Raw genomic sequence first — 14,465 nt, forward strand, 5'->3', positions numbered from 1 at the left:
ACATTAGGCAATAAGGAAAGAGTGAGAGAGGGAGGGAGAGGAGGATATGAAGATATGTTTTAGTCATTTTGCATAATATTTTAATTTTATTTATGTATATCCAAACATAATATTGGATATTACATTAGTACCTTAGACATATCCAAACATCACAAAATAATTTTTAGTCTCTGTCTATTGTCCTATCCACAAAAATAAATGCAACTTTAGATATTAGAGATGTGTCCCAACAACAAAAAAACTAACAAATAGCAGTTGACAAAACAATAACACCTAAGAGCTGCATATTGGAGAGGAAGAAAAAATAAAGCGACGATTTTCAATGAGCTCCATTTAGGGGTAATACTTCAGTTCATAAACCCATTTATAGTTGAATGAACAGCTAAATGGGCAAATTGGATATACAACTCGCATGAATACTGCCCCCTAAAATGAAATAGTTCGCAGAGAACGTTTCCGGAAACTCCCCAACTTCAAGACCAAAAATATAGAAAAAAAGAAAACTCCCCAACAACTTCTCAGCCTTAACAATTCGTGCATTCATTCTTTCGAGGAAGGTATACGCAGTGCATAATGCATATTAAAAATATTGACCACAAATCTGCACACCCTCTATTCACGAGTACCGCCATTTCATTTCAACGTGACCGTGCCAACTATGCGTGAATGTGAAATTATTGAAGCCTAGTGTAAAACTCAATTGGGCATAACATACAGCTTCAATTATAGGTAGACAACAGTATACAAAAATAATAAAGCAAAAACAAAAACTCATCGTCATTCATATGTTTTCTTCTCCACCTCAAAAAAATGGTTCCCAGCAATTCTCTTCCTTCCCACATCTCTTAAATCCCTCTCAAGTTTTAACAACAGGTCTACTCTCTCTTGTTTAACTCAGTTGGGGAGCGGCCGGGACATTCAGAGTGATTCCTGCTTGGATTTGTCCCCATCCAATCAGACGCCAATGCTTCTCAACACGCCGACTAAGAGCAATCTTCTCACCTTTGCTGGTGCACACCGGGGAAGTAAGTTGCAGCTTTGCCAAATCGTTTCTCACAGCAACAACTCTGGCTCCCGTTGACATGGATCCAATATTCAACATAAGCATCTCTCCTTTAGCAAGCTTCGATACCTTGCCCTGTTTCTCTGAGCCTTTTGTCCGCACACCCAAAAGCCGTCGAAGCAAGAAAAAGTTCACCTGCAAGACCGCAAGTCAAAACACAACCAAACAGGCAAGACAGGTGTTCACAATACCAAGCAATGAGGGCAGATGTAATAATGAGAGGACTAAAAAAAGGAGGGAGAGATAGAGAGACTATGAACGTATGCTAAATTGCAGATAGTTAAGTATGTAGCCTCGTACCTCAAGTTCAACAAAAACATCAGGCAGAGATCCAACCTCACCAAGAACTTGCCCAACCAACCTGTCAGCACGTGTCAAAGTTGGATCCATTGTCGTCCCAACACCAATGAGACCTCCAGGCACAGCAAATTGAAGCTCATTTTGCTCAGCATATAATGATACTATTCTGGAGTATATAGGGGTGCACTTGATATTCCCGCTCTCGTCTTTAACAACTATACCAGGTCGAACTTCAATGAATTGGTTTACCTTCAAAACACCCTGCGGCAAAAAAACATCAGATGTGTTTGACCAAAGATGTCAGGGAGAGACACAAAGTAAGAATAGAATGCCTCTAACCAACCATAAATTTATGTCATATTCTAACACATTAACTTGGTTTATAGTTATTAAAAAGAGTATACATTGGAAAGAAGATTAATGAGGTGCTAATAAATCAGCTCAGACATTGTTTCTCATTCACTGAGCATCCACCTTTTAGCACATGGTGATGCCTTCTTCGGTTCTTCCCCTATTTGTATAACATTTCGCAAATAGAGCAAGAGCAATTTAAATTTAGGACGAGCTAAACATTTTAAAAACATGTATTATACATGGTCAGGAGTACAAACAAGGCTTACCCTCAGAATGCTTCCACCAGCTACACCTCCTTTTATATCATCAACCTCAAAACCAGGTTTGTTGACATCAAATGACCGAATTACTATCATATTGGGTGGAGAGACGAAATCCCTTATTGGAATTGGGATCTTTTTTACAATATACTCGCACACAACATCAATGTTATACTTCAGTTGTGCTGAAATAGGTACTACTGGTGCACTGTCAGCAACAGTTCCCTGGATTGGATAGCCACCAAAAGGAGAACATGTAAGTTGCAGAAAGGGACCCACTAAGAACATAATAATAATAATAATAATAATAATAATAATAATAATGAGTATACAATTAAATAAAAGAGGGCTTCCTTGCACAACAAAATCTTTCTCACAGAAAACACATTCACAAAAAAACTAACCGCAATAAACTTCGTTATTGCTTCATGTTGATTGATTGCCACATTTTCTTGAATCAAGTCTACTTTATTCTGAAGGATGATTATGTGTTGCAGACGCATAATCTCTACAGCAGCTAAATGCTCTGAGGTTTGTGGTTGTGGACAGCTCTCATTAGCAGCTATAAGTAGCAAAGCTCCATCCATGATTGCAGCTCCATTAAGCATTGTAGCCATGAGAATATCATGGCCCTAAACAAATAGGGAAAGTAAAGATAAATATCATGTAAAAGTAAAACCAAGCAAACTAGAGATATATTAAATTAAATAATTAGCACTGATTAGTGACTGGTAACATACTAACATCACTAAAAAGGGATAACCCAAGAAATATGAAAATCCCATGCCATATGGAGGGGAAAAAAAGTAAAAACAGCAGAGAAAAGGCAACAAAAAAGCAAAACATATATTATAATGAAATTATGTAGAGAAAAGACAGCCAACAATAATAAATGACAGATTAAGGCATTACCGGGCAATCCACAAAAGAAACATGCCTCAGCAATTTCATCCTGCTGTTTTCAAACCCTGGCACATCACACATAGGACTGTCTTCCTTCCCACTTCCATATGCCCTGAAGAGGAAAGCTGATCACCATAATGAAAGTTTAAATCAACTGATAATATAATAGCATTCATAAAATAAATACCCACTTGTAGCACATAGGCCTAGGACAACGTTCATCTTCACATTTATATATCTTAGCATTTGCATAGCCAAGCTTAATTGTAATATTACGCTCCAACTCATTTTTGAAACGAACAGTCTGCACATTCACAGTATACAAGAGGTTAACAGTGTTTGATTAACTAACACTCAAGGAACATATATTAATGATAGAATGAAATTATTAATAAAATTTCTTTTTAACACTACAAATCCAAGGAAAAAAAGTAACAACTATCACATGGAACTCATGTATGTTGTCAAAAGACTCTGTGACCACTGATCAACGGGGAAAATAAAAATGTTCTTATCTGCAAAATGCTAAAACCACTTCCAAAGGCACTTAATTATCCCTTGACAAACAACTGAATTTTACAAGCTGAGTATTGTGTCTAAAACTAAGTGAAATTCCTTGGTGACGACCTATATGACAATGAGTATATATTATTCTTTGCAAAATTGAAAGAAACAATAGACATTATTATTGACCCTTCCTTTCTTTTGTTACAAGGATTTCCAAAATTATATAGTCCAGTCAGGTGATCAGCATCATAGTGGTGGCACCCATGATGGAAAAATTATTATTCAAGCTTTAAGATGACTAATAAATGAGAAAAAAAAAAAGGCATATAATAGTATAGCAATAGCATCAATAACAGATTGCAACAGATGTTACCAGGATTTGGTATATAAAAAGACAAAGTTAAAAGCAGAGAAACTAAAGAGAGAGAAATACCTGAACACCTGATATTGCTTTCACAACAGTTGACTTGCCATGTGCCACGTGACCTATAGTGCCTGCAAAGATTCAAAAAAAAATCATAAGTTCCAAGTATCATTATTCATTAATAAAAAAGGAAGAAATAACATTAGTCCTTTGGAATAAAAATCTGTTTCAGCTCAAACATGGCTGTAACAAAGCTGACAAATGAATGTGATATACATTAGAGAAAATATTACCAATATTAATGGTAGCCTGTCGTGATATGACTTCAGGAGAGAGTGGATCCAATTTCTTTACATCCAGTTTACTCAGGTCTTGTTCCATCAAACCCTTCCGCGACATTTTGGATGTTTAAGATGGTATGAATGACTTTACAAATCAAAATGTGTGATGGTAACCTATCTAAAGGTTAAAAAAACACAGGACAAGAAACCTGCATCAGCATCAACATATCTATTTTGATAAAAATCTGCATTTTTAAAAGTGACAGTGACAAACATCCAAAATCTCTTGCATCGATAGTCAACATTAAGAGAAATTCATCCCTAATAGTGTTAGTTTATCGTTATCTTCAGAGATTATAAAATTATTTATCTATTTCTTGGAAATATCAACAGATTGTTTCCATTTTGTTAACAGATCCCCCAACAATTTGATAAATGTCTCCCTTCAATCAATTTTCTCAACTTCTCACCATCTACCTAAAAATTACTACTAATGAATTTCAAACTTACCACTCTTACTTGGATACCCTCAGAAATAAATTGAAGCAAGAAAAGAAGTATGTTAATAGTTTTGATCTTAAGCCATATAGTAAATGGTGGAGTCTTACCTAGGGCATAATAAGTACAAACAGAGATTGTTTATAACCTAGTACAAATGATTCATAACTCTTCATAGTAACTCTCTTTTCCTATTCATCCACACCTCTGAATTGTACATGGCACATTAACACAATTGTTAGCTATACTCCCATACCACCCCAAACCCTTCCAGTCCTCACAGCATAAGCACACAGACACTTATAAATACAACATGCCAATTAGCATCGCACTACCATATAACTCTTCAAACTGTCAGGAAAATGAGAGGAAAAGATACAAAAATACAGCATCATTTGTGAATAAAAGAATGTAGCTCATGACCACGACAACAACAACAACAACACATTTTGATGAGAAACTTACAAAACTGAAAGGAGAATATTGGCAAAACTATTTACTAAAACAGTTAACAGAAAGGGCAAAAAGTGTCAATCGCTAAAAATTGCAAAGGAATGAAAGTTGAATGCCTCTTACTCCTTAAACCCCAATCTCCACCCCCTTCTCGAAAAACCCAATAAAGAATACTACAATAAGATTGGGCAGTTCATAATCCATACTTTTCAAACAGTCGATCCAATCATTGATTCTATTTAATGAAAGTCGTAATGTCTAAATTAATCAAATCCCATATATACGACCTAAAACCCAGTCATCCAATACAAATGAACAAAAAAACAATTCTTCAGTATCATAGAATCTGCAAAAGCTATCATACAAGAGACACATCAAACTGATGCAGAATAAATTATTTTGAAAAATATAAAATATCGAATCTTAAGCAAACACAACCAAACCAAATTTCTCGGAACCAAAAAACAATTGAATGATTATTGAAATTAGTAGACTTAGACAGAGAGAGAAGTAACCTGGAAGAAGTAGAGCAGCTCAGAAGTGTCGAGCGGCGGCGGCGGCGGCGGAGGAGGAGGAGAAGGAAGATGATGGCAGCTGAGAAGAGTGCAGAGAGACTGCGTGCGGCCAAGTGAAAGAAGAAAGAAACCCTAACTATAGTAATTGCTCAGAAGAAATTCAAGAAAATCGAGAAATGACAATGCTCATGTCAAAAGAATAAAATATAATATTTGAAATCAATAAAAATAAAATGAAATACAGAATAATTTTTTTTTGAGTGTCTACAGAATAATTAATTTTAATGGATTACTTTCTGTTTTGATATTTTTACAAACTGAATCAGTAGGAAAGTGCTATTACTTGTTAATTTGTTATAATAAAAGGCTGGTTCAATTTAGTACAAGAATATTGTATAAATTTAAGTTTTTTATTAATTAAATTTAAATTTAATTAAGTTAGTTTAATATAATAAAAATTAGTTGTGATTAATATTATTTTAAATTTTATTATTTAATTTGGTTGAATTTTAATTTCTAAAAAAATTTAGATGTGCATGGTACATAGATTTATATTGGTTCGAAATTTAACAAAATAACTTACGGACAATCGATACTCAAATCAAAGTTTAATTTTGGTTGTCACAAATCCAACCTAATAAAAATAATCGAGAGTATTGGTCCTGAATCGTCTAAGAATTACAATCGAGTGCTCAATTATTGATTATGAGTTTTAAGGGGGTTGGGTTGATAAAATGGCAAGAAAATAAATGACAATAAAGTAAAGAAAATAACTAAGAAAAACAAATACTAAAGAGAGACATTTTATGGCAAGGATTGGAAAAATTTAGGCTTTCGATCCTAGACATTAATTATCATACAATGATTAACAAAAGTTAATCCTATTTCGTCATCTCCAACATCGGAAGAAGGTACAATGTTATCTTCAACATAGGGAAAAAAGTCAAATATGCTTAATTAATCTCAATCTAAAAGTCCTAATCAACTCACTAATTGAATTAGGAGTAAATACCCATAATAGTCCCTGAAATTCATGCAATTACTCATAGTAATCTCTAAGTTCTCGATTTCTCTATTGTAGTCCTCCAGATAGAGCTCCGAGCACTCAAACTAGTCCCTGGCCATATTTCAGGTGATGACTCATCACCGGAGCGCTGACGTGGCCTAGGATTGCCACGTGGGACGTGTCCAAAACGACGTCGTTTTGGGTTTGGCGCCCTTGAAAGCCAAAAACGACGCCGTATAGTTGTTACTTATTATGAAAAACAGTTTTCTCCACCAAGACAAACACTTCGTCTCTTCTTCTTCCACCCTCTGAGTTCTTCTTCATCTCCCCATCAATGGCGTAGCCGCAGGGTTGTATTTGCTGGGTTTACAAAAATTTGAGAGAAGAAGTCATCTGATGAGAAGTTGTTGTCGCTCTTCCCTTCCCTTCCTTCACCTCAAAGACGAGGTTCTGACGTTGTGACCGGACTCAAGGTAACCTTTTTTTTTTTTTACTTTGCATTTTGAATACAGTGTTGGTTGATGATAGCATTGGTTAGTGTTATTGAGGTTCTGGAGTTTTGGTGTCATTGTAGTGTCTAGGGTTTGAATTTTGGTTGGGGTTTGTGGGGTTGCTGTAATACCCGAATGAAACAGGGAAGAAACAAGGAGAAGTATGGAGGTTTGGAAAAAAAATATTTTCTTGTGGTGATTATTTTTCCTTTTTAATGCATGAGTAGGCTTTCAAATTCTCCCTATATATTGTAAAAATTTTAAATTTCTTGCAAATGGAGGAGAAGTTGGACATCATGTTTCATCATGGGGGTGACTTCAAAAAAAAATGCATAAGGAATTATGATATATTCTCGGACAACAAGGCCTGTTTAGGTGATCTAGACACTGATACTCTAGATGTGTTCTACATACGGAACTACCATTGGGTACAATGACATTAAGCAGTGCTGGTGGCATGTTCCTGGAAAATGTTTGGAGAAGGGGTTGAGAAATGTAAACAGTGACAAAGAGATAAGAGAGATGGTGAATTGTGCTAGGACAAATGAGGGATTGATTGATATATATTTCGAGCATACAGTGTCAGTGCCAGAGGTGTTAGAGGGAGATAACATAGTTGTGTACTTGGATGATCATGGTGAAAAGGGATGTAATGCAGGTACAGATACTGATGTGAGTCCCCCAGTTACAGAGACTCGTGCAATCATAGTTGCTCCTCCTATCCCTAAGGTTGTACCCAACAGTTCTTGCAAATACAGTCCCAAAAAAAACAGAACATCTCCACGTCAATCACAACCATCACACTCCAAAACTGCCAATCCTTCCAAGACAACCAAACCTCTGAAGAAGACCAACTCCACCAAGCCCACCAAAATCAGCCAGCCCACGAAATTCAGTCAGAACACCAAATTAGATAAGAGGAAGAAGCAGAAACTGTCCAAGAGACCAAGTATTTCCAGGAGACCCTGTACACGGTCTGCTGCTAGAGGATTTACTAGCAAAGTGTTTAACAATGAAGTTTCCTTTGATGTATCTTCTGACTCCTCTGATAGTGAAGAGGATAGCATGTTCAAGCCAGGTCCGGATGAGGGTAGTTCCTCTGATTCTGAGGCTACAGGGAATGATCCTAAAACTGGGAGTAGGATTAGGAGAAACATGACGCATGCTACGGTGGGTAAGAGAAATATTAGTCCACTAGGTAAAGGGAAGGAGAAGATATTACATGAAGACGATGGTTTGGTGGAGGAGGTGAGCAACGCTGAGGTTGACCTTGGGTTTGTGGGTTGTGTTCATAAAGGGGTAGAGGATGGACTAGACCCAGGTGTTGACTCAGATGGCACCAATTCTTGGCACTCGGAGGAGATGAAGACGCCTCCAAACTCAGAAGATGAGCTGGAGGAAGGAAATGAATCTGAAGAGGCAAGTCTGCTATTTAGGGAGGGTGCAAGGTTTGGAGAGCTGCACCTTGAGGTAGGCGTGAAGTTCGGAACTAAATGGAAATTTAGAGAAGCTGTGAGAGAATATACAATCCAAGAGGGTAGAAGCATAAAGATAGTGAAAAATGATAACATTAGGTGTAGGGCGGTGTGTAAGGTGAAAGAGTGCCCATGTGTGGCTTATGCATCAAGAGACCATGAAGACACATGTTGGCAAATTAAGACATTCAATGATGACCACACTTGCCCAAGAGAGGACAAGAATAGGGCTGCCAACAGGAATTGGGTACGCAGCAAGCTTGTGAAGAAGGTGAGAAAGTATCCAAATTTTAGACACTGCGAGGCTACAACTTACTTCAAGACACGGTTTGACTTGACACTGAATAAAAACTCAATATCCAGGGCATTAATGGATGCAAGAAGTGTAGTGTATGGGGATGAGAAAGAGCAATATAGGATGGTTAGGGATTATGGTATGACGCTATTGAAGACTAATCCCGGTTCCACTGTACAAATATGCACCACCCCCCAACCAGATGGTGAAGTTACATTTGATAGAATGTATATATGCTTAAGTGGCTGCAAAAACGGGTTCAAGGCTGGTTGCCGTCCTTTGATAGGTCTGGATGGTGCTTTCTTGAAGACCCGGTTTGGTGGACAGATTTTGTCAGCCGTGGAGTTAGATGCAAATCATCATATCTACGTCATAGTCTGGGCTATTGTCAGAGTGGAGAATACAGAGACATGGAGATGGTTTTTTGAGCTACTTCATCAGGACTTGGGGCATTATAAAGAGCATGATTGGTGCTTCATATCGGATATGCAAAAGAGATTGTGCATAGGACATCCAACCAACCATGTTGTGGACATAGGAAAGAGATTGTGCACATGCCAATTTTGGATGCTAACGGGTAAGTTAATTGTGTTTATGCATTTTACTTTCTTCAACCATAACTATTATCATGGTTCATCTCACTGTTTGGCACCTGCAGGTATCCCGCGTGTGCACGCTTGTGCTGCCCTGTCTCGTGTGAATAAACAGCCAGAAGACTTCTGTCACAGATGGTTGACCATGGACTCATACAAGGAAACTTATAACCACCACATTAATCCAATTCTGGGTCAACTAATGTGGGAAAAAGCAGAGGACTGTAACAGGCCACATGCCCCTAAAATCAAGACAAAACCTGGAAAACTAAAGATGAAGAGGAGGATGGATGCGGACGAGAAGAGTGGTTTTGGAACTAAGAAGTCTAAAGTTGACCCAAAACTCTCAGGCAACACTGCAGATGGTGTACACCTAAAGAGATAGCTGGGTGCCTTTACATGCAGTTACTGTGGTGATAAGAGGCATACAAAGAGAGGCTGCAAAAAGAAAAGAGATGCTGATGCTGCTCTTCTGCTACTGCAGCAGCAGCAGCCGCTGCCGCTGCCACCAAGGCGGCTGAGAAGAAGAAAAATGATGAAGTTCATAATGTGCCAGAAGCCTGTTCAGCAGCCCCAAGACGTTTCTGGCCAAGCAGATTTGGGAAGCAATCCCCAGGAGATCGAATTAACTCAGCCTTTTGCTTTTGAGCAAGAGGATTCTGAAAAGGTAACTAAAATTTTACATTTGAGTATATTGTTATTTCCATGCATAAATAATACTTAATGCCACTTATTTCTCCTATAGGATCCTGCACCAAAAAGACCTTCGAAGCAGTCACCACGAAGACGATCCTCTAATCAGCCAACCGCACCAACAGTGAATCCCTTGCATGGTGCATCTTCAGCAACATCTTCAAAGTTTGCCAACTTGATGCAGTTCATCCCAACGCCAGGATTTAAGCTCCCAAGAAAGAAGAATTGAATACTTTAGATATATGTACTTAGGAGTTTCTGTTTTGTGTTTTGTTATTAGTCTTTTCCATCGTATAATGACTAGATGGTAAACTGTGATGCAAATGCCTTTTTGGTATGCCTTGGCCTTGCTTTTGATGAAACTACAGATAGCAGCAACATGATTTCTAGGCTGCCTTTTACAGTCAACTTTTGTTGTTTCTTGATAAACAATGGAATTTATGTTAATATACTATGCTATGTGGTTTACCATTCAAGAAGCAGTTTCTTTATTTTTTTCATACACAATGGAATTTAAATTAACAACAATTTCATAGTTAATAGCACTTTTCATTCCATCAAGAAGTAGATTTTTACAAATGTTGATAACAAGGAACCCAAAATCACCAATTCATTCATCATTTACAATACAGGATCACCAACAACACCGTCAATACACACACAGCTAACACTAACAACTAGGTCATCACTTTTTGCATCTGGACATCCTCCTCCAACCTTCGAAGCCTCCAATCAACGTTGATCTTCACTTCATCACCACACGATTCTGACTTTTCAACCTGTTTCTCGTTCACAGAATCTGCCCACACAAAAAGCCCGCACCATCTCTTCCCACTTGTCTGCAACCAATAAAGGATCAAAGTTTAGAGAGGAACAGCACAAGAACAGTAAGGGGAGGAGAATCATAACAACACAAGAACAGTCAGGGGAGGAGAATAACAGCAACACAAGTGATTATTCTAACCTACATTATAATTGGGGCACCCATAGAACGGTTTATTCGGATTCGAATCTGTGCCAGACCATCTGAGAACTGGCCTACAGCCACAGCCACACCATTCTGGCGGGGCCGATCTTCTGCTCTTCGTTTGCGTTCTAGTCCGGTTCCAGCTAGATGAGAGACGAATAGAGCTTCCACCTATAGTGCTACCTCCACCCATCATCGACATGAGTAGCAACCCCGGATGAGAGTGCATGAATAGGAACAAGTGTATGAAAGAAGAAGAAGAAGAGGTGAACAAGACGAAGAGGGGAGGTGTATGAGAATTTAGGGATTTAGGGTTAATTATACTAGGAGGGACCAATCTAGGTAAAAATTGGAACTTATCCAGCTCAGCTAGCCGTTGGCAGCACTCCAGCGTGGCAATCCTAGGCCACGTCAGCGCTCCGATGATGAGTCATCACCTGAGATATGGCCAGGGACTAGTTTGATTGCTCGGAGCTCTATCTGGAGGACTACAATAGGAAAATCGGGATCTTAAGGATTACTATGAGTAATTGCGTGAATCTCAGGGACTACTATGGGTATTTACTCATTGAATTAGCAAGAGATTAGAGTCAATAGAAATAATATTAACTAACAACTCTAGATCACCAACATAAGTTGGGTATCAATGACTCAATATTGCCTAATTTCTCTTTCCAAACTAAGAATGTTCAAAAACTACTATAAACCTAAACCAAGCATTTTGTCAAACACTTGGAAGGCATACAATAAAAGCATGGTCAAATAACAAGAACTATAAAATCTAATAACTACCAATTGTAAGGAACAATAATAACAACTCAATTAAACAATAAAAGAACATAAAACATAAATTACATTAAATGAAAATCAAAGTAACAAGAGTGCATGAACATAAAAAGAGGCATAAAAAGGAAAATTAACAAGAGAATTAAGAAGAACAAAAATGTAGGAATAAGAAATTGCAAAGAAAACTAGATGAAAATAAGAATACCCTAGATCTAAGAGGAATTAACCTAATTCTACCCTAATTCTAGAGAGAAGAGGGAGCTTCTCTTTCTAGAAAACTACCTAAGGCATGATCCTAAGCTATCTAATTGCTTCCCCTTGTCCAATCTTGAATTCTGCATCAAATAGTCTTAGAAATGAGTTGGATTTGGGACTGGAAAGCTCAGAAATCGCCCCTAGCATCTTCACTTTAATGAGGTCACGTAACCAACGTCGCGTGTGCGCGTGGCCTTAAATTCTCCAAATACTTATTTCTTCATCAATTCTTCACTTTGCATGCTTTTCTCCTCACTTCTTCCATCCAATCCATGCCTTATAAGTTTGAAATCACTCAACAAACATATCAAGACATCGAATGGGATTAAAGTGAATTAAAATTAGCTATTTTAAGGTATAAAAATCATATTTTTAACTCTAAAGCACAGATTAGAGAGAATTACAAAAATATGCTATTTCATTGAATAAATGTGAGATAATTTGATAAAAGCCACCAAATTCAACACAAAATTGAGGTTTATGAGTGTAATATTACACTTTATAATAAGTCTTGAAATTATTTTTTACATTTAAATCCTTCTTTTGACAAAGCACATTAATATTAGGGAAAAATTATTCCCCCTTTTATTTTGTATTTTGCTATAACTTTTGTAAAAATAAATAAATAAGGAATTCTGTTAGAGACACAATGAAAAATTTTGACAGTGTGTAAAATAGATTAGTTATTTAATTTAATAGGGATAAATAATAAAAATCACTCCACAGATTACCTGAGTTCAAAAATTCTCATTCAGTTATTTCACATCAAATTTTAAATTTCAAATCTCCCAATTTAAATTTTTAAATTTTTAAATTTTTAAAAAATACAGTTAGTTATTTCAAAAAAATAACTATATGAAATTATAATTTACTAAAACATTTCACTCTAATACTCTCTTCTTTTTCAATCGGTGGCCATCCCACCTTCATCAATAATCATTCCACTTCACCGTCGCTGCTTGGCTTGTCATGCGCCACTCACCCTTAGTAAAAATAACCGTCCAGGATAAAAATAATCATCTGCATATCTAATAAATTGAACATCTAAGATATTTTAATTATATATAACTAAACTCAATCCAATCAAAATAATCATCTATATAAAAATTAAAATAACCATCCGCATACCTACTAAAATGACCATCTTAAATTGACCATTAAAATAAAAGAAGAATCAACTATGATCATCCAATAATTTAATTTTTAATTAAAAAAAATTTATAATTTGATACATGAGTTTTATGATTTGATGTAACTATAAAACTGGAGAAACAAAAAATAGAAAAATAAAAAAAACTTGAACATATGAAGAGATATGAGTGAGAATCAAAAGTAATCAATTGAGTGTTTGATTTGATATTGCCTTCAAGCACGCGTGCGTTACATCTAATATACTTACACGATTAATTCAAACAGCGGCGTCGTTGAGTTTTTGGCGGCGTATGCGAAAACCCGTGGCAGCGTCGGTTGGAGTCTGTGGCAGAGTCGGTGGCACAGTCAGCCGTGAGGAGTTGCAACGGCGTAGGTGAGGCTGCGGTAGCAAGAGGAGCACCGAAAATTGGGAGCATATGATAAGAATATAAGTAACCGTCCGTATTGTAAATGAGTTTAGTTGTTATGGGTAACGGTGGCTGTTGTCAGTGGCGGCGCGACACCGGTGAGATAGGAAGAAAGTGGACGAGAAGGAAGTCACATCACATGGGAGAGGGAGACCGTTTTTGTGGTGTATGTAATTGTTGTAAATTTTTATTTATTTTGAATTTTAAATTAAAAATTATTAAAAATTAATTAACTTAATTATCATTTGATTTGATATTAATTTTAATTTTATCCTTATTATACATATTGTATATTAAATTTATTGACTCTCTATACTTTCTCATAAAGAATATATGAATCACATAATTTATATGAATTTAATTTCATAAAAAAAGCACATTAATATTGGGAAAAAAGTATGCATATGACCCATCATTGGGTGAAATTCTGAAATGTCACATAATGGAGTATGAGACAAGGAAAAGCATGTTATTAATTTTTTTCTAACAAAAATAGAAAAAATGGTTAACATTTCTCTCTTTTTCTGAGTTTCTAATGTGCCTTGTTTATAAAAATAGTAATGTTATGTGACTAATAAATATTATTATTTTTAATTTGTATTTGACTAATAATAATTTATATTTATATTTATAGATATTTTGTATATAATAAATATATATTTTATATTTATATTTATTAAAATTAATATAATTTGTACTCATATTTTTTTTTAAATTTACACACATAAATTAATAAAATTTATTTATTAAAAATAATTTATTATTTATACCAACTAAATAATAGGCAAAATATTAAAAATTATTGACTCTAAGTTTTTTTTATAAAAAAAATTACATATTTTTAATT

The 14,465-nt window shown here is 36.0% G+C and overlaps 1 protein-coding gene across 2 annotated transcripts; it reads right to left on the reverse strand.

Annotated features, from left to right (window-relative positions):
* Positions 1–318: 318 nt before the first annotated feature.
* On the reverse strand, positions 319–5,731 carry LOC130969028 (eukaryotic translation initiation factor 2 subunit gamma-like). 2 transcript variants are annotated; one of them, XM_057894584.1, is made up of 9 exons: positions 5,499–5,665; positions 4,045–4,206; positions 3,821–3,882; positions 3,072–3,184; positions 2,890–2,992; positions 2,382–2,609; positions 1,984–2,202; positions 1,364–1,624; positions 319–1,198 (listed from the first exon to the last, which is right to left on the reverse strand). In XM_057894584.1, the coding sequence occupies exons 2-9, from the start codon at positions 4,148–4,150 to the stop codon at positions 890–892; spliced, it is 1,401 nt and encodes a 466-aa protein (XP_057750567.1). In that variant the 5' UTR covers positions 4,151–4,206; positions 5,499–5,665; the 3' UTR covers positions 319–889. The 2 variants fall into 2 exon arrangements, with proteins under 2 accessions (XP_057750567.1, XP_057750566.1); XM_057894583.1 differs by having other exon boundaries at positions 321–1,198; positions 4,045–4,210; positions 5,499–5,731.
* Positions 5,732–14,465: the final 8,734 nt, after the last annotated feature.

This window comes from Arachis stenosperma, chromosome 3 (genome assembly GCF_014773155.1).
Source record: "Arachis stenosperma cultivar V10309 chromosome 3, arast.V10309.gnm1.PFL2, whole genome shotgun sequence".
Classification (NCBI taxonomy): Eukaryota; Viridiplantae; Streptophyta; class Magnoliopsida; order Fabales; family Fabaceae; genus Arachis; species Arachis stenosperma.